General features: G+C 40.7%; 6 protein-coding genes across 9 annotated transcripts; 4 read left to right on the top strand and 2 right to left on the bottom strand.

Moving 5' to 3' along the window:
- The first annotated feature begins 358 nt into the window (after positions 1-358).
- On the top strand, positions 359-2,557 carry LOC111592132 (aquaporin-11). 3 transcript variants are annotated; one of them, XM_023304168.2, is made up of 4 exons: positions 359-420; positions 1,559-1,776; positions 1,833-2,246; positions 2,335-2,557. In XM_023304168.2, the coding sequence occupies exons 2-4, from the start codon at positions 1,599-1,601 to the stop codon at positions 2,532-2,534; spliced, it is 792 nt and encodes a 263-aa protein (XP_023159936.1). In that variant the 5' UTR covers positions 359-420; positions 1,559-1,598; the 3' UTR covers positions 2,535-2,557. The 3 variants fall into 3 exon arrangements, with proteins under 3 accessions (XP_023159936.1, XP_023159939.1, XP_023159937.1); XM_023304171.2 differs by having other exon boundaries at positions 364-447; positions 1,576-1,776; XM_023304169.2 differs by having other exon boundaries at positions 376-447.
- Positions 2,558-3,245: 688 nt separating this feature from the next.
- LOC111592242 (glutamic acid-rich protein) lies at positions 3,246-7,007 on the bottom strand. The gene is made up of 4 exons (XM_023304326.2): positions 6,857-7,007; positions 6,614-6,804; positions 6,035-6,541; positions 3,246-5,958 (listed from the first exon to the last, which is right to left on the bottom strand). Exons 1-4 carry the CDS (start codon positions 6,917-6,919, stop codon positions 3,246-3,248), a joined length of 3,474 nt encoding a protein of 1,157 aa, XP_023160094.2. The 5' UTR covers positions 6,920-7,007.
- Positions 7,008-7,084: 77 nt separating this feature from the next.
- LOC111592126 lies at positions 7,085-8,189 on the top strand. 2 transcript variants are annotated; one of them, XM_023304161.2, is made up of 5 exons: positions 7,086-7,297; positions 7,356-7,500; positions 7,556-7,681; positions 7,738-7,887; positions 7,947-8,189. In XM_023304161.2, the coding sequence occupies exons 1-5, from the start codon at positions 7,170-7,172 to the stop codon at positions 8,166-8,168; spliced, it is 771 nt and encodes a 256-aa protein (XP_023159929.1). In that variant the 5' UTR covers positions 7,086-7,169; the 3' UTR covers positions 8,169-8,189. The 2 variants fall into 2 exon arrangements, with proteins under 2 accessions (XP_023159930.1, XP_023159929.1); XM_023304162.2 differs by lacking the exon at positions 7,947-8,189 and having other exon boundaries at positions 7,085-7,297; positions 7,729-7,752.
- A 189-nt stretch (positions 8,190-8,378) lies between these two features.
- Positions 8,379-10,941, top strand: LOC111592125 (origin recognition complex subunit 3). The gene is made up of 4 exons (XM_023304160.2): positions 8,379-8,457; positions 8,517-9,317; positions 9,379-10,619; positions 10,690-10,941. The coding sequence occupies exons 1-4, from the start codon at positions 8,431-8,433 to the stop codon at positions 10,784-10,786; spliced, it is 2,166 nt and encodes a 721-aa protein (XP_023159928.2). The 5' UTR covers positions 8,379-8,430; the 3' UTR covers positions 10,787-10,941.
- Positions 10,942-11,601: 660 nt separating this feature from the next.
- Positions 11,602-12,336, top strand: LOC115483806. Its single transcript, XM_030226131.1, has 2 exons — positions 11,602-12,220; positions 12,274-12,336. The coding sequence occupies exons 1-2, from the start codon at positions 11,882-11,884 to the stop codon at positions 12,334-12,336; spliced, it is 402 nt and encodes a 133-aa protein (XP_030081991.1). The 5' UTR covers positions 11,602-11,881.
- Positions 12,337-13,422: 1,086 nt separating this feature from the next.
- Positions 13,423-17,658, bottom strand: LOC111592179 (valine--tRNA ligase). Its single transcript, XM_023304246.2, has 6 exons — positions 17,568-17,658; positions 17,281-17,489; positions 16,609-16,776; positions 15,286-16,548; positions 14,186-15,215; positions 13,423-14,125 (listed from the first exon to the last, which is right to left on the bottom strand). The coding sequence occupies exons 2-6, from the start codon at positions 17,461-17,463 to the stop codon at positions 13,623-13,625; spliced, it is 3,147 nt and encodes a 1,048-aa protein (XP_023160014.2). The 5' UTR covers positions 17,464-17,489; positions 17,568-17,658; the 3' UTR covers positions 13,423-13,622.
- Between the last annotated feature and the right edge of the window lie 60 nt (positions 17,659-17,718).

A 17,718-nucleotide genomic window follows, 5' to 3' on the forward strand; every position in this document is an offset into this window, starting at 1 on the left:
AACTCAAATTGGTGCTGCTATACTCGATTTGGCGCTGTAAACATTTAAAATTGTTATCGATATGCCAACACGATTGTACTTATTGCACGGTTATTTAATTTTTAAATATAACGGTTACTGTAATTAAAATGATTCTGTCATAATGAATGAACCGCGAAAACATAATTAGAGAGTAAAGAACCTGAGCGTGAAATAGTTATGCACTCAATTTCCAGCTGAGCTTTTGACAAGCTACGTGATTGGCATTAATATAAAGTGAGCATATTTTGAGCACAGCGCATTTGTTTAATAATAGATCTAATAGATCCAACGATGAGCGACACAGCCCAGAGCGATCAAAATTATTATTGTTCAGTACGAGTCGACAACGACTGCGAGCTCGTTGTCGCTTCTACGATCGTGTGTGGTTGGTTTCATTTGGCAAGTTACAAAATAAAGAAATACATAGTATGTATTTCGTTAAGCTTATAAATAATACTGTTTTAAGATTGCTGAACTTAAGGAAATATTTAAAATTTTTGAAAATAGAAGAAAACTCGTTTTTTGGCAAACCCAATTAGCGCCTAACGCGTAAAAGGCAATTGTGAAAAAAATATATATTTATGTACATGTGTTATAATCGAAATATAATTTTAAATTGCCGAACAAAAGATTAAATAATAGTTCAACTAATCAATGTTAAACACAAAATACAATAGATTGATGTATCGTGACAATTTGTTTCGTTCGCGGTGTTTAACAAGCTGCAAATATTTTTAGCACAATTTTGGCGTGCTGCTAAATTCGAAAATAGTTTTCAAAGTTTGTGTGTGCGTAAATATATTTACCCAAATATCTCACAAGTGCAGTATGTAAATAAAAAAAGTTTATATATTTATGTAAATATACAAACATGTATAGGAAAAAAAAAACAAATAAAAGCAAAACAAAACACTGCAAATTTATACACAAAATTAAGATTTTTAAAAACCATTTTTGATTTGTTTTGCAAAATTACTTAAATTAAAACTCATTTTAAGGTACAGTACAGCCTGAGTCGGGATGTGGACATGGATATGATTTGACTACAATTACAAGTACTGAACTGAAATACGCAATTTATATAGATTTAACAGACTTTTCAAAAATATTAATGATTTCAAAATAGAAATAAGTTCGAAAAAAATGTTTTTTTTAAGAAAGTAGAATTTTAAGGTTATCCAATTAACTGTCATACAAGAGTAGTAATAAAAAAATGAAAAATAATACTAATCATTAAAAATTACAAAGATTAATAACAATCAAACTAAAAATTAAATATCATGAGATTAATAAAAATAATAGTTAAGTATTATTTTTTACTTTAGACTTGTAATAATAGTAACTGTTTATAATAAAAAATAAATAATAAAATATTGATAATAAAAAATTAATATAAAATATAAAAGTAAATATAAAAACAGTTTATAAAAAAAATAAAAACAATTAATTAAAAATAATAAAAGAAATTAATAAAAAAATAATAAAATAAATTTAAAAAAATTAATAAAATATTAATAATAAAAACTAATAATTCTAGTATAGTAATATTTCCAGTCTTTAAAGAGAGTTTGAACAGCATGTCACTGACAGCACTAGGCATTAGCGCCGGCTTCATGGTCGGCTGCTGCACTGCAGCACAGATTGCGCGCCGAGTGAGTCAACGACTGCTGAGCCAGGATGGTCTTGTGCCGGTGCTGATGAACGAGGCGATTGCCGCGGCAGAACTGTGCGCCTGCTGCTTTGAACTGATCATCGGTAAGTGATGTAGAGCACCCGGTACTAAATATGAGATTCATTGATTCGGCTGGCAGTGGCTGACAACTTCGGTGTGGCCACATATGCCATCTTTCTGTTTCTGCTGACCATCTGGTGGGGCAAGGTGTGGGGCGATGCCTCCGCCTGCCCGTACACTCACATGGAGGATGTGCTGGAGGGACGCACCAGCTTCAAAGAAATGGCGTTGCGCACCTGGGCGGAGCTGATGGGAGGCTGTTGTGTGTATCGTATTGTGCAGGTCTTCTGGTGGCTGGAGTTTGCTGAGACGCACAAGGGACGCGCCTTTGAGGAGTGCAATGCCGACTTGCAGGTCAGTCCTTACGTGGGTGCTGTCATTGAGGGTGTGGCTACGCTGTTGTGCCGCCTCGCCTCGAAAACAATCAGCGAACAGGATCCGAAGTTCAGTAGTTATATTGATTCCTTCATTGGCACCAGTCTCGTGGTGGCAGGTGAGTGCTCGCCCGCTTAAAATGTGGCTACCAGTTGCCGCCATGTCCTCTCAAAAAGTTTACGCTTTTAATTATGCCCTGCTTGCAGCCTTTAACTTCTCCGGCGGCTACTTCAACCCGGTACTGGCCACGGCCCTCAAATGGGGCTGCCGAGGCCACAGCAATCTGGAACATATAATCGTATATTGGATTGGCGCCTGCCTAGGCGCTTTGCTATCAGTACCCATTTTCAAACTTCGTGTAGTGCGACGTTTCCTGCTGGGAGAGGAAAAGGAAAAGCAGGCCTAACTGTGGCCCATTTCGACAAAAAAGTATATGCATATTTTCTATTTATGCACAACTGACAGCAGCTTTAAGATGATCGATCTACTAATTATGGATAACATTATTATCGATAATTATTGTCTAATTGTACACGATAATTTATGACCCAAGACATCAATGCATTATCGAAGAGCGCACAATTGCTTACATTTTTCTTACGATATTTGCGACAAGAATCATCGCAACATGATACATAAAAATACTACAATACGATAGCAATTTTAAATTTCAAATTTTCCGCGGGCAAAACCAGTTTGTTTTGTTTACTTAGAATAGAGAAGACGAAATAAAAATGAAAATTGTAAGCAATGTGTAATATAATTATTTATTGTAAATATCGTCAAGGATTGTTAATTGAACAATAATTTAATAACACAATTTTTATTAATTTTATTATTTTAATATAAATTTTGTTAAGCACTTCATCAAATAAAATATTATTTATTATCTAAAATCACAAGTTTTAATTGTATAAAATTATTAATATTATTATTAATATATGTACTATTATATAACGTTACGTTTCTCCTGTACTTACATAGGCATTTATGTATTTGTATCTATAGCTTAATTGACCAGACTATGTGGTCAGTTTAATATACATATACATACATATATATATTTATATATATATATATATGTATATATATATATATATATATATATATATATATACTACTTCTCGATGGTTGTCGTTGGTGCTACTGGTCGTTGTCGTCGACGTCGAGTGACACGGAGCACAACTTCATCATTGATCCGCTCGAATTGATAGTCGCTATTGCCTAAGGAACAGCGTTTGGTCACCAGAAATGAGTCGCTGCTGTTAAGGCTATGACTTTGGTCCAGGCTGCTGGCATTGAATGTCTCATCGATGGTCACATGTTGCATCGATGGCTCCGTTGCCACTGGTACCCTTGGTGGCGTAGGCGGTACAGTTGGATCAGCAGTTATGTGCTCATCATTTAGCTCTATCTTGCGTTTCTTCAATGGCGTTTGCTCACGTTGATCTGGTGTTACTCTGTCAACGTTTTCGCTGCTTGGGGTTGTCCTTTCGCTGGTTGTACGTGCTCCAGACTTTTTAATTTTGTTTTTCCCTTTCGCAGGGCAAAGCGCCGCAGTCTGTTGCAATGGCGATTGCATTAGTATTTGTATGAGATCCTGCTTGGGCGTTTGTCCGCCCTTCATTGAGGTGGATGTGACAGCTGTTTCATCCGGTTGCTCTTCCTTTTGACTCGACGGCTGATGCAGCTGCTTCAGTGCCATTTCAATGGTATCCGATTCCAGGCTTAAATTCTGATAATTCTCTAATGCAGTGCCCTGCTTATCTGGTATTAGCTCATTCATCACTGCCTCGAGCGTGGCATCGTCTTCATTGTGATCAATCTTTGTAGAATCCGGCTGGGCATACATTACGGTGGCTGCCATAACTGTTAGCTTCGGCGTAATTGTCGTATTAACAGCAACAATTGTTGAGTTTCTTTCATTCTGATTGACTGTAATAAACTGCAACTTCGACTCTTCTACCTCAGACGCTGCCTGCGGTACTTCGTCCATATTTAAGCTTACTTCTTCTGTTTGTTCTTCTGCCAGCAAAGTGTGCTCCTCGTTAGAGCCATCTACTTTAATAGCAATATTCTCAATGTCCATTTTGATGGGCAAGCGTATATCCTCAATAATTTGTATGCTCTCCATGCTGCGCACTGGGCGCTTGGGCGTCTTTGAATTCTCCTCTGCCAGCAACGTGTAAGCCAATTGAGAAGGGCTTTGGTGTTGGTTCGTGGTCAGGTTGGGTTTCCTCACTATTGTCTTTACTGCAGTCTGCTCCTGATGAGGCTCATGCGTTATATCTTCATGCGACTTGTTGCATTTAGACGTATTTGCTTTAATATTTTCAGTGTTATCAGTCAACAAAGTTTCATTTGGGTTGCTCTTTAATTCCTCAGCAGTCACACAGTTCTGTTTATCAGATTCATGTGACTCCACATTGAGTTTCGCTGCAACATCAACTTCTGTTTCAGTGGCCAACTGCTTGCCTAGCGAAGCTTCATTATTGACACTCTCTACTATCATTTTACTAGTAGTTGTTTCATTTGTTAGCTCTTCTTCAACAGCTAATACCATAACCGGCAGTTCTTCGTCATTATTTGACTTCGTTTTGATTGAAATATCTATAAAATTGCTTTCCTGATCTTCTGCTTCCACATCTTTTGTAATTCTTTCTTCAGTATTCAGCGAAATTAGATTAGAAATGTGTTCTGTTGTATTTATATTATCCGGGGCTTTTGTTGTCTTCTGTTGAGCTTCATTATCTACACTGACCTTTCCATTTTTTCTTTTCTTCTTTTTGCTTACTTTACCATCTTTTGTCAAATTCAAGTTAGCTATTACTTTGCATTCCTCTGAATTAACTTCTTTTAGAACTGTTTCTTCAGTTGTCTTACACAAACCGGGTTTTCCTTCTTCAGAAGTTAAGACTTGTCTATCATTCACATCAATTAACTTTTCATGATCGACTAAGTTCTGTTCTTCTCCTTCCATTACTTCCACGATTTCATCCTTCTTTAAATCTAACCCAGGATGCTCAATATGCTCAATAGTTTCCGCTTTCTCCACTTCATTTAATTGATCCTCATTATTGATTAAATCCAAGCCAGGAATATGAACATTGTCTATGCCGTTGTCAGTTCCGAATTCTCGAGTCTGTTCTGCGGCTATAATAGTCAAGCCTGGTATCTGCTGATGGATTGCTGCATCATTCATCTTGACGTCGTCTAGCACTTTACTTTTAGGTGGCTGTTCTATTACATCCTCTTTGGCTGGGATCAAGTTTTGCTGTGGGGACGTTTGGTTTTCCCCTTCATCTTCGGCTTGCTCTTTCGCGCTTTTATTCAGTTCTTTGTCTGTTTCATTTTCTAATTCAATCGACTTCGTTTCGGATTTCGGAGAAGTTTCAGTTTCATTTATTAAGGGATGCTGTCTTGGATTTAGTTTGTTTATTGTGTTGCCAACATCGACTTGATGCGCATTTCTTTCGACTCTTTGCGGGCTTTCTTTACTTTCAACATTGCTCTCAAAATAGTTATCAATATCCTCCGGTAGCTTTTCTTGTTCGAATTTTTTGCTAGTCATTGTCACTTCTGGAGCTGCAATCTGGCTCTGTGGGGTGTATAGCTCTTTTGGTGTAAGCGGTTCCACATTGGCTATGAGCTTTGCAATCACTTTGTCGCTTTCTGCGCCGCTGTTGTCATCATTCGAAGCTTCCGCTGGACTATTCTGTGTAGGTGTGCTGCCAAAGAGTGCATCCATCGTTGTTTGTTTATTATGCTTGGTATTGGCCGTGGATTTAGCATCATTTCCTCTGTCGACTTCTCGTGAGCTGTTGCGTTTACTTTAAGCGAGATAGGTGTCTTTAGAAACATGTAAATATTGCGAAGTAGTGTATCATTTGCAATTATTGAGCTTACCTATTCCTGCTGCTTGTTTTGTTAGTCGAACGCGAACGTGAACGTGATCGTGATCGTTTTCTTCTTTGATCTTTGCTTTTAGAATTGTGCCTGTCATGACTTATGCCTTTACCATGTTCTCGGCTACGACTCCCACTACGACTGCGACTGCGACGGCGACCTCTATCTCGTCCTCGATCTCTTTCTCGTTGTTTTTCTCGATCTCTGCCGTGTGGATTCCTTATATTCGCTGACAACTGAGCCTTTGCTGTTGCATTAGAACGCTTGTCCTGTGTCTTCTTCTCCTTCTTATCCTCGTCAATAGTGTCTTGCTTACGATGTTTCTTTGTTTCCTCACGGCAGTTCTCGTTATTGTTGTTAAATGCAATTTCACATTTATTGTCTGTTATTTCATCGCGTTTAAAACGCTTTTGTGGCTGACGTTGCAGCTCGGGCGAAGGCTGCATCTGGGAGTTGGACAGCCCCAAATTGGGCGCCTGCTTACGTCTAAAGCATATATCATCTTTCCTATTAAAACAAATAAGCAAATATTAAAACATCAGATATTGATGCATCTGCGGTTTTCTCCGAGTTACTTACTCCTTGCGTAGTTGTGTTATTTGTGCATCCTTGCGCTTGATTTCCGCCTTAGCCGTGTCAAGTAAATTTTGAAAATTTATCTCCATGGTCCTGATTTTCTTGGCAAGTGCTTTTTTTTCCGCTTGCAAATTCTCAATTTCCAACTGGGCTGCGTCGTATTTCGCCTCCCAGGCTTCCAACTCTTTGCATTTCTAGCAATGGAACGCATTAATTTCATTTAGCTGATTACGAAAATGCACTTACTTTATTTTCAACTTCTTGGAATTGATCCAAATCATCATAGATATCAAGTTCGTCCTCTAACATTTTACATAAACATTCACAAATGTTTTATGAAATGCTGCAGTCTTAATGCGCGAAATGTGTCCAGTGTTGTTTAGCTACTAATGGCAGAGACAATCGGAATGCAAGTCTGCGTTTATGGGTAGCACTGAAATCAGTAACAGCTGACACAATAAATTTGAAAATTATTTTCAATGTCACAATACACATTAAGTTACACAAAAACAAACAATTTTTTTTACATACGCACACATACATATTAGCATATTCTTTAATGGAGGATCTTCAATCGCAGCCATATTATTACAAACTTGAACGGCGAAAGTTTGCTTGTATCACATACACAGTAACAGGATGTTTTCTTTTGTTCGCTCTAATTCAATGGTTTATGTTTCATTTATTGTAAGTCATTGTTTTACTTCCTAATATGATCATCGTTTATCTTTTATTTCTTTTCCAGAGAGGACATAAATACATATTTTACTAGAAATTATTGGCTCGGCATTGTATTCTTTATATTCAGTTTACTTCTCATAGTTGTATTCATATTCTTCGAGGATTTGCGCTTCTCTGCTCCCGTCAATTGGATAATTGCTATAATCATAGTAAGTTGCAAATAACTTACATAATTTTCTTATGCTAACAGTACTTAATTAACAGTATGAATGCATCATCGTGGGTGTAACTTCATTAATTGTGCGTCACTATAAATATCAGTTAATAATGAGCTTCCTGATATGGACCTTTGTGCTTTTAGTGTTCCTTGTATTCGGCTCCTTTATTCCAGTGAGCAAGTATATAAGTTTCTATATAATACATATTATAGATTGCAGCCCTTATAGCATGACCTTACTGTGGACATCGTGGTACTTGTTGTATTTGCAATTCTTTGCCTCATTGGTGCCATGTACTTTCTGATGCTCCACATTGTCTCAAATGTGCCATATACCTTTTTTGTGTACCGTGCGTTTGTTCTCTTTAGTGTCGTGACTGTATGAACTCTCAAATATTATAATTTACTATGTAAACAGCTAAATTCTGTAATTTACAGTTTATAATGTATCATGCGCAAATCATCAATGGTGGACGCTTCGCTGAAATTCGTGACAATGACTATTTGTTGGCTTCGCTTATATTATTCTACGATTTCTTGCTAATGTATTTATTTACGTTCCAATTTGCACCAAAGTGGAGTGATTTGTGTGATGTTCATAGGAATACAACTGGAGCCCTTATATTGGACCGTCATATCAACTTGCCGGGATATTCTTAGTCTCTCATTACCTTGCTGTGTTTGAATTTGCGCGCTCTGCTAAATTAAGATGTCGATTACCTGCACTTGATGGGTAGCACTTTTTTAAGATGCAGCCAACTTCACATGTTTCGAAATTTTGGCGCGCTGCAGCTGTTTTCATTTAGTGCTTTTTGTTGTTGATATTGCTGCGAATAAACTGAAATTGGCACAAAGCTGACATAAACAATTATTTCTTTATTTTGCAATAGCACACAGAACAGTGCTTAATTAACCAAGAGCCATGGATCCAACCATATCTGTTTCAAAGGTAAGCACTTTACTTTTTAATACGTTGGATATTGGCGACATTTCCATATTTTTATTTAGGGCTGTTTTGTGTACAAGAATGGAGCGACACGCGCCAATAAAAGAACGCCTAGCAAGCGAAAAAATGCTGTTGCAACCAGCAGCCTCCTTGGCAAGGAGGTGACCACCCAACCGTTCTATACTGCCTACACCGAGTCCTGGGATCAGATCCACAGTCACATAGTGAAGCTACAAACGGCGAGCAATGCGCGGACGCTTGAGGAACTAATGGATTTTGTGACTGGAGAGCGGGCTGCTGACAGGGACAGTAGCGAGGTGCTGCCCACAGCGGCGCTACTAACAGGCATCAATCAGCCAGATCATCTAAAGCAATTCGAGACGCTCACGCAGCGACTTCATGCGCAGAAATCGGCTCGGGTTTGTGTGCTCCAATCGCGAGATTGCGCCACATTGAAAGCGTCGGTGGAATCCATGGTGTATAATCTGATGGACGATCAGTCTGAGGTTGTTAGTTTAGATGCGGAGGACGAAGATGATGGACGTGAGCGGGATCGCAAACGTTTGCGTCGTACGCAGTGCACCATGAAGCATCTGCATGCATGGTATGAAAATAACTACTCTGGCGGGGACAAGCAACGCGCCTTAGTCATTATTTTGCCGGATTTCGAGTGCTTCAATGCGAGCGTGCTTCAGGATTTCATTCTAATACTGAGCGCTCAATGCAGTCGACTGCCATTTGTCCTAGTGCTGGGAGTAGCCACCGCCATGACAGCAGTGCATAGCACGTTACCCTACCACGTCAGCAGCAAGATCAAGCTGCGGGTATTTCAGACCCAGGCAGCTCCCACAGGATTGAATGAGGTACAGATCTAAGACTTCCTCTCAGCTATGGCCACTTACATATATTCCGCTTCCCTTCCAGCTGCTCGACCAGGTGCTGCTCTCGCCGAAGTATGTGTTCCATTTGTCCGGCAAGGCTTTTAAGTTTCTGACGCACATCTTCCTCTACTATGACTTCTCTATACAAGGCTTTATTCAGGGCTTCAAGTACTGCCTGATGGAGCACTACTTTGCCGGTAATGCCTACGCTCTATGCACCAGCTACAGCAAGGCCCTGGCGCGCATCAAACAGCTGACACATGATGACATGGAGACCATACGGCGGCTGCCTTCTTTTCGTCCCTATGTAGAGCAAATCAACGACTGCAAACGCATCATTGCCGTGCTCACAGACGATGATTATCTGAAAAAGAAGCTGCCGCAGCTATTACGCGATTGCTTGTTGCACTTTATGCTCTTTCGCTGTTGCTTGGAGTTCTTCTCGGAGCTTGTGGGCGATCTGCCACGCTGTCCGCTGGGCAAGTTGCGGCGAGAGCTTTACGTGAACTGCTTAAACAAACCCATCAGTGAGCAGCCTGAGTACAAGGAATGCTGGCAGATGCTCAGTTTTATGTCAAAATCCGAGTTTCTGGCCAAATTAAGCAAATGTATTGCACGCACTGAGCTGTTCCTCAGCGAACAGATAGCTCCTCTAGAGTTGGGCGATGCGTGCTCGGATTTGATGCGCACTAAGCTGCACTCGCTCAAGCAGCTACTCAATGATGTTGAACTAGCTACCATGGAGCTGCAAACACCGGCAACTGAAACTAATTCGTTGGCAGACGCTTCTGCATTGAGCGATCTCACACAGGTTGCCTCCCGCCAGGAGCTGAAGGCACAGCTGCTGTTGCGCAGCAAACAAGATAAACAGCAGTCAACGTCGGAGTTTAGCCGTGCCGTTAGTAAGATCTTGGGACTCATTGAGTCGGATTTGGTGTTGACCTATTTGCGTCCGCTGCAGCAGGCACCGCCGCTACACGAAATCTACGTCTTTAGTGACATAGCGACGGTGCGCCGTAACATCATTGGGGCACCTCGTGCTGCACTGCATACGGCCCTCAATAATCCTCATTTCTATATGCAATGCAAATGCTGCGAGCTGAAGGAACAGTCGCAACTTGTCAGCACCTTGCCCGACTTGTCGGTGGTCTACAAACTTCATTTGGAGTGCGGTCGCATGATTAACCTATTCGACTGGCTGCAGGCATTCCGTTCCGTTCTGCGGGCGGGCGACGAACAAGAGGAGAACGAGCTGCCACAGGACCAGATCGATCCACAGATACAGTGAGTTTTTCATATATATCATATATAAGTGTATTAAAATATTCATATTGCTATACCTTTCTTTGCTTAGAGCACGCTTTACACGCGCTGTGGCCGAGCTTCAATTTCTGGGATACATTAAAATGTCTAAGCGCAAGACGGATCATGCCACACGCCTCACCTGGTAGGAGACATCATATTCATATCAGTGTACTATACACCTATATACCACATATGTATATATATCCTACACGATCTAAGCTATTTATTGTCATTTACATTCGAAATCAATCAGATGTGCGCTCAGATATCTGCTTGGTATAATTTTTAAAAATCGAAAAAAGATTTGTTATTTATTAAAAAAAGAAAATTAAATGTCAAATGAAAAATTTAATTTGTTTGATTTACTTGATTTAGACTGCGGTACAGCCAATCGCATGCAAAAATGTATTTTAATACATTTTAAATCTTAATCTGAATCTTTGTGGAGTCCAATCAAAGTTATACGAATACGTGGAATAGGATTATGCGCTGAAAAAACGTGACAAGTAGAAAATAATGCTATTTACTATGCTCCATAGGACAACTATTTGGACTCTCTCAGAGTCTGTTAGAGAGACATTGACTAACTTTAATATGAATATTAAATTGATGCTTCGAATACAACACTTTTTTTCCTAACATTGTTGGGATATTTCATGTCGGCTCGAAGTTTCGAAAAATATGTTTAAATCTCAAGAATCTCTCATGTAAATACATAAATATAATAAGTTGATAGGTGTCTGTAGTTTAGGGCTTAGGGTAACTCCAACTTTCGAACACTTCAGTGGACTCTAAAGTAAGTGATTTATGAAAACTCAACTGTTAAAAACTATTTTTCTAATGTCAGTGGATTTCAATTTATTTGTAATTTAAAATTTGCCTTAGCCAATTTCTTTAAGAATTTAAAGTGCTACCTCGAAGTAAACCCCACAAGAAACCCGGACATTTGCATTAATTTATTGCCCAATGAAACCATCCACGTCACCGAATAACATTCTGTTTAAATTAGGGTTAACTGTGCTATCTCTAGCGACATAACCTCAACCCATTCTATTAATAGAATCATAGACAGTAGCACTAACCTAACCACTATAGGGTCGTCGTCGCCGTCGCCGTTGCCGCTGCCGCACACGTAATCAAATTGAACATATGCCCCTAATGCGTTTATGTTGGTTTAAATCTTGGCCAGACGCACTCTCTTTCTGTGTTTGCTGGAGTATTTACCACAAATTATCTGAAATATGGTGCAAGTGCGGCATCAAGGAAAACGCTGCCCACTTTATCATATGGGGTGCTCCCACTCGGTGGTCTATCCGTTCTCACTGTGCGCCGTATTGTGCGGAGCACCCTGTTTTAGCGAACCCCGTAAATGGTATAAAACGTGCAGCAGTCCAGTAGATTGTCGCAGTTTCTCTCTACATTTCGCAGTGGACTGTGCTGTATTGAGATATCCAAGTACGAAGGGTATTGAGCATTCGACTACCATGTATATGCTAGCTCCATTTGGGAAAATGGAAGTTGCCTTCCTGCTATTGCTGTTGACCGGCTCTTTGGGCGGCATTGGTGCTGCACCAGTTGAGGTACGTTTTGATTTTAACTGCAAGTTGAGAGTTTTAACATGCATGTCTAATAGGCCCCGGAGGTGTGCCTTTTACAATCGGGATCTATGGAATGCTCACCGGGTAAATTGATATAATCTTTAATGATCGTATGGCTCACTATAGGTCTAGATCTTATATCTTTTTGACCTTATAATTTGTATGGGTTCAAATAACAAAAACTTTGAATGAGTTTTCGAGTTTGGTTTTCAAACAATTATTGTAAATTTGTAAGTTAGTTTTAAGCAATTGTTTATGGTAGCCCTAATTAGAATTAAGAATTTCGCAGCTTAGTTTTTCATTCAACTATAAATTATCCTACATATTTCATTCACAGAATATCCAAAGATACCTTACACTTCTGCCAAAAATGCTAATATTTGATTTTATTTCTTTAATTTTTTATTTACATAATCTTAACCAAATAGTGATCTGGGTACACTCAATAGAGTTTTTTATTGAGTTTTTCATTGAAAGTTTTCTCTATAATATGGGTTCAATGGGTTGGCTGGCAAAAATCCTCTGACTGAACCCTCCACGCGGGTGCCGGCTGGGCAATGGACGCTTCAATTACTGTTGGAATGGTATGAATGGAAAGTATTATTCAATAATATTCCATTTGTACCACAGACAGTTTAGCGTCTAGCTAAGGACTCAATACAGTCCTCAAAAAGAGTACTGGTACTGAGCCATGGTCTTGAGGTATGAGGTCTTGAGAGAGTATAATTCTCTAAGCATATGTTATTTCTCTAAAGAAAAAGCAGGAATCAATGTGCTGCCGTTAAGAATCTTGATAAGCAGCTCTTGTAGGATTTAACATAATTTGAAAAACTCGAATATTTCTTCCGTGATTCCCATTTAGATATACCTTACAGACCAAGCAATGGATTTATTTAAGTAAAGTATTTATTTTTAAGATTTCTTTTCTATAGATAATCTAATAAATTACATATTTGATAGACAAGGACGAATATCGAGGAGCAATGATAATGAGATGTAGTCCCACGGACATTCTATCGGAATTCTATACTTTGTATAGCTTGACTCCCTTTATGGCTATTTGAAATAACTTGTCGAGGTGTTTTGTAAAATACTGACATAGACACTAATAAGAAATATCATCCCTGAAGAGCCTACATATCAATAAATAGTAATATCTTAACAAAATAAACAATTTGAACATTTTACTTTTTAAAAATCATGTCTTGCATTTGATAAATTAGTACATATTTTATAAATTGTAGCTATTAATAAAAAATTTTAAGCAACAGAAATGCATTACAGTTTTTCCTATATATTTTTTAAGCGAGTATAGTCAAGCGTCTCGGAAAATATCAACAAACATGTAGTTCATAGTTCAGCACCAACCCAAGTATTTATTGCTTCACATTAACTTTAGGGTCTCGATGGCAGCAGCAATGCGTTCGATTTCAGTACGGGATTCGTTTAGCTTTGTCTCATTGGCCGCTTGCACCTCGGCGGGTACCTTGGTGGCATAATCGGAGGCCTGAATGGCCTGGCTGAGTTTGCTGACGGTCTGCTCCAGTTGATCGCGTTTCTTGTGCAATTTGGCAATCTCCTTGTCCGCCTCGATCAGACCTTTGAGCAGTAAATGCACCTCACACTGTCCTGAAACAGTGAGTATCGCGCAGCCGGCGGGTGGTGCAGTATCGAACGCCACAGTGGAGCAGTAGGCAATAGTGGACAAATCGCTGGCATAACGTTTGAGTATCGCATTGGGCGCTGGATCTGTGCACACGATATAGGCTTCCGTCTTGGTCTTGTTGGGCAAATTGTAGTCGGAGCGGGCAGAGCGTATTACGCGCGCTGCCTTTTGCACAAATTCCACATCGGATTCAACCTGTACGTTGCGCCAGCTGGTGTTCGCTGTGGAAAATAAAAATCATTAGAGAATATTCGATTATGGTTTGCATGGTATTTTCTTACTTGGATAACTGGCTACGCAGATACTGGGCGTCTTCTCTGCCCTAGGCAGACGCTGGAACAGCTCCTCGGTGATGAAGGGCATAAACGGCGAGAGAAGACGTAGGCCATAATCCAGGCAAACATACAAAGTACGCCTAGCCGCCGACTGCTGTTCAGCGTTGCCGCTCTGGAAGATCGGTTTCAGGCACTCCAAATACACATCACATACATCGTATAGCCAGAAGGCGTAGCAGGCGCTGGTTGCTGCCGCAAAGTCGTAGGAATCAAAGCCAACATTACACGTCTCAATGGTAGCTGCCAATCGGGACAGAATCCAGGCATCCATTTGATTCGATTGCTCAGAGATTGTCACTTTCGTATCGTAACGTTCATCCCCGGTAAAGTAGAGTAGGGCGAATTTCGTTGCATTCCAGAGCTTGTTGCAGAAGAAACGATAGCCCTGCACGCGATTGATATCCAGGTTAATATCACGAGCTTGGGTAATATAGGCACACAGAGCAAATCGTAGCGCATCCGAGCCGCACTCGGGTATACCCTGTGGATAGTCCTGTTTCTGACCCAACTTGGCTTTCTCAATCTCACGTGGATCCAAATTGGAACCAATGAGTTGCTCGTGTAGACCTTCTAGTGTAATACCATGTATCACATCCATGGGATCGATAACATTTCCGAGCGACTTGGACATTTTGCGTCCGTGCGCATCACGCACCATTGGATGCAAATAGACCTCCTTGAAGGGCAGCTTGCCCAACAGCTTCTGGCCAAAGAAGACCATTCGAGCCACCCAGAAGAAAAGTATATCGTGGCCCGTCTCTAGCAGCGAAGTAGGATAGAAGGCCTGCAAATCAGCCGTGTTGTCGGGCCAACCGAACACGGAGAATGGAAATAGACCGGAACTGAACCATGTGTCCAGCACATCCTCATCCTGTTGCAACACAATTTTGCTGGCATCTACACCGAAGCGTGCAGCTGCCTTGCTCAAAGCCTCTTCTTTACTACGTGCCACAATCCAATACTGTTCATCATCAGGCTGCATTGAATGAAAAAAATGTGATATGTTAAATTTGTAAAAGGATTTGAATTTTCAGCTGAATGCTTACCGTACTGGCTTTAATGCTGGCATCATTAAAGCTCACATGGTAGGCTGGTATGCGATGACCCCACCAGAGTTGCCGTGACACACACCAGTCCCGAATGCCATCCATCCAATGATACCAAGTCTTTGTGTGATGCTCCGGCACAATCTTTAGCTCACCAGAGCGCACAGATTCCGTGGCAGCTGCTGCCATGTCCGAGCAGCTGACATACCATTGAGGCTTGATCAGTGGCTCCACCACATCCTTGGAACGACTACAAATGGGCACGACCATTGCATTGTTGAGCGTTTCGCGGTAGAGTCCCAACTCCTTAAGCTTCTCCAGCAGCTGCTTTCGGCAATCGAAACGCTTGAGTCCCGTGAACTGGCCATAATCTCCAATGATGAAGCCATCATCATTGAATATGGTAATGAATGGCAGATTACAGCGTTTTCCCACCTCGTAGTCATTGGGATCGTGGGCTGGTGTTATCTTAACGGCGCCCGTACCAAAATTCATATCCACAAAGTCATCGCTCACAATGGGCAGGCGGCGATCGCAGAACGGATGCACTACATGCTTGCCAATCAGATGCTTGTAGCGTTCGTCTTGTGGATGTACAGCTACAGCCGTATCACCCAGCATGGTCTCAATGCGAGTGGTGGCCACAATGATCTCCTCGTCGCTACCCTCTACCTTGTAAGCGAACTTAATGAGCACACCGAATTCAACCTTGTCCTCGTAGCCGGGTATGCTTAGGAATGTGCGTCCGGACAGTTCCACCTTATCCACTTCAATATCTGAGATGGCGGAGCGCAGTGAGCACGACCAATTCACCAAGCGTGAACTGCGATAAACAGCTCCCTGTTCATGCAGACGCACAAAAGCCTCCGTAACGGCGCGACACAGTTTCGGATCCATGGTAAAGTTCACACGCGTCCAATCGTAAGAAGAACCTAAGGCCTTCAGTTGATCATAGATTCGACCACCCTTCTCACGTCTCCAGTTCCATATACGTTCGATGAATTTCTCGCGCCCTAGATCATGTCGCGACAGACCTTCCTCTCGCGAAAGTAACTTCTCCACCACTACCTGCGTAGCAATGCCTGCATGGTCACAACCCGGTACCCACAATGTCGTGCGTCCCTTCATGCGATGATAACGCGTGATTGCATCCTCAATGGCATTGGTCAGCGCATGACCCAAATGAAGGGAACCCGTTACATTTGGAGGGGGTATGACCATTATAAATTTCCCATTCGGATTAGCTGCATCAATAGAATCACGCTAAGGGAAAGCTCATTAGAAATTACTTACTCTAAATAATGAATTTTGCATAATACTTACGCCATATTCCGGTGTAAAGAATCCCTGCTTCTCCCACCAGCTGTACCACTGCGCCTCCACATACCGTGGACTATACGCATCAGGAAGTGCTCCACTGATATCCTTCTTTTCGCCAGGCGCTGTGCTGGCTGTATAAACTGCTGCTTCTTTGACTTCTTTGGTGCGTTTCTGTAACAAAAGATTTACCGTAACTTTCACCAAATCCAACAAAATAATACAAACTATCAAATTTAGAAGGCGAGCCTATACATACCCTGTAACTCTAACATAATCAAATTTCCTAATTATTACTATTCGAGAGGGTTCTTAAATACATTACATTAAATAGTTTTACGCATCATAATACTATGTAATTAATCAATTAATCACAAAACTAAACTTTTACGATATCATTACTATTGACAATCAGCCTGCATACGTACGCTATTTCAAATTAAGCATACCCATTTTTGACAAGCAGGGCATAACAATACCATCATAATTATACCTTTCACTTTTTTGCAATGTTTATGGGTTTCGCAAATAGAGGAGTTGAAATTGAAATAAGCTGAAGCAATTAAAGATGAGTACATGAGTCAGCCGAGTATCAAATGCCCTACTCAAGTCCCTACTGTATTGCAGGCACAACAACAATCGACCTAACCTATGACAATTTGTGGCACAGACAGTTACCTCAGGTTTTTCTTTCTTTTCACCCGCCGCTGGTGCTGCTGATGCCTTTTTATCCAACTTGGCCTGTAATTTGGCTAATTTTTCAGCTTTCTTGGCCTCCTTTTCCAATTGTTTGGCCGTCTTTGGTGGCCCACCATCACCGGCTGGTGTGTCGGTGCTACTTGGTTGGTCCTGTTCTGGCATGCTGCGTGTTTAGGTTTATAACTGAGCTGTTATTAATGGGAAATAATTGCATGTTGTAATTATTTTGGCTGATGCAATATACTTATTAACAAATGTAAACTCACTTTTAAAAACTTCTCATACAAATTGCATCTGCAGATGAAAACGTGTGCAAAAGGTGTGACCACCGCAGACAATTATTTTCCCAGCCAATATCGATATGTATCACTTATTGTACTAAGCTGTAAAATACTCAAACAACTATCGATGCTTGAA

Source organism: Drosophila hydei, unplaced genomic scaffold (assembly GCF_003285905.1).
Source record: "Drosophila hydei strain 15085-1641.00,03,60 unplaced genomic scaffold, DhydRS2 tig00000060-arrow-pilon, whole genome shotgun sequence".
NCBI classification, from domain to species: domain Eukaryota; kingdom Metazoa; phylum Arthropoda; class Insecta; order Diptera; family Drosophilidae; genus Drosophila; species Drosophila hydei.

Excerpts from the sequence above, each read along its gene's own strand:
- LOC111592132 (XM_023304168.2), top strand. The coding sequence starts at position 1,599 with ATGTCACTGACAGCACTAGGCATTAGCGCCGGCTTCATGGTCGGCTGC. Across the intron at positions 1,777-1,832 it reads CTGCTTTGAACTGATCATCG|TGGCTGACAACTTCGGTGTG; the intron begins GTAAGTGATGTA and ends TTCGGCTGGCAG. Across the intron at positions 2,247-2,334 it reads CACCAGTCTCGTGGTGGCAG|CCTTTAACTTCTCCGGCGGC; the intron begins GTGAGTGCTCGC and ends CCCTGCTTGCAG.
- LOC111592242 (XM_023304326.2), bottom strand. The coding sequence starts at position 6,919 with ATGTTAGAGGACGAACTTGATATCTATGATGATTTGGATCAATTCCAA. Across the intron at positions 6,542-6,613 it reads ATAACACAACTACGCAAGGA|GAAAGATGATATATGCTTTA; the intron begins GTAAGTAACTCG and ends TTGTTTTAATAG. Across the intron at positions 5,959-6,034 it reads AAAACAAGCAGCAGGAATAG|TAAACGCAACAGCTCACGAG; the intron begins GTAAGCTCAATA and ends TCTCGCTTAAAG.
- LOC111592126 (XM_023304161.2), top strand. The coding sequence starts at position 7,170 with ATGGAGGATCTTCAATCGCAGCCATATTATTACAAACTTGAACGGCGA. Across the intron at positions 7,298-7,355 it reads TGGTTTATGTTTCATTTATT|AGAGGACATAAATACATATT; the intron begins GTAAGTCATTGT and ends TTTCTTTTCCAG. Across the intron at positions 7,888-7,946 it reads TTCTCTTTAGTGTCGTGACT|TTTATAATGTATCATGCGCA; the intron begins GTATGAACTCTC and ends TGTAATTTACAG.
- LOC111592125 (XM_023304160.2), top strand. The coding sequence starts at position 8,431 with ATGGATCCAACCATATCTGTTTCAAAG. Across the intron at positions 8,458-8,516 it reads CAACCATATCTGTTTCAAAG|GGCTGTTTTGTGTACAAGAA; the intron begins GTAAGCACTTTA and ends ATTTTTATTTAG. Across the intron at positions 10,620-10,689 it reads CAGATCGATCCACAGATACA|AGCACGCTTTACACGCGCTG; the intron begins GTGAGTTTTTCA and ends TTCTTTGCTTAG.
- LOC115483806 (XM_030226131.1), top strand. The coding sequence starts at position 11,882 with ATGGTGCAAGTGCGGCATCAAGGAAAACGCTGCCCACTTTATCATATG. Across the intron at positions 12,221-12,273 it reads TTGGTGCTGCACCAGTTGAG|GCCCCGGAGGTGTGCCTTTT; the intron begins GTACGTTTTGAT and ends CATGTCTAATAG.
- LOC111592179 (XM_023304246.2), bottom strand. The coding sequence starts at position 17,463 with ATGCCAGAACAGGACCAACCAAGTAGCACCGACACACCAGCCGGTGAT. Across the intron at positions 16,777-17,280 it reads AAAAGAAAGAAAAACCTGAG|AAACGCACCAAAGAAGTCAA; the intron begins GTAACTGTCTGT and ends CTTTTGTTACAG. Across the intron at positions 16,549-16,608 it reads TCTTTACACCGGAATATGGC|CGTGATTCTATTGATGCAGC; the intron begins GTAAGTATTATG and ends GCTTTCCCTTAG.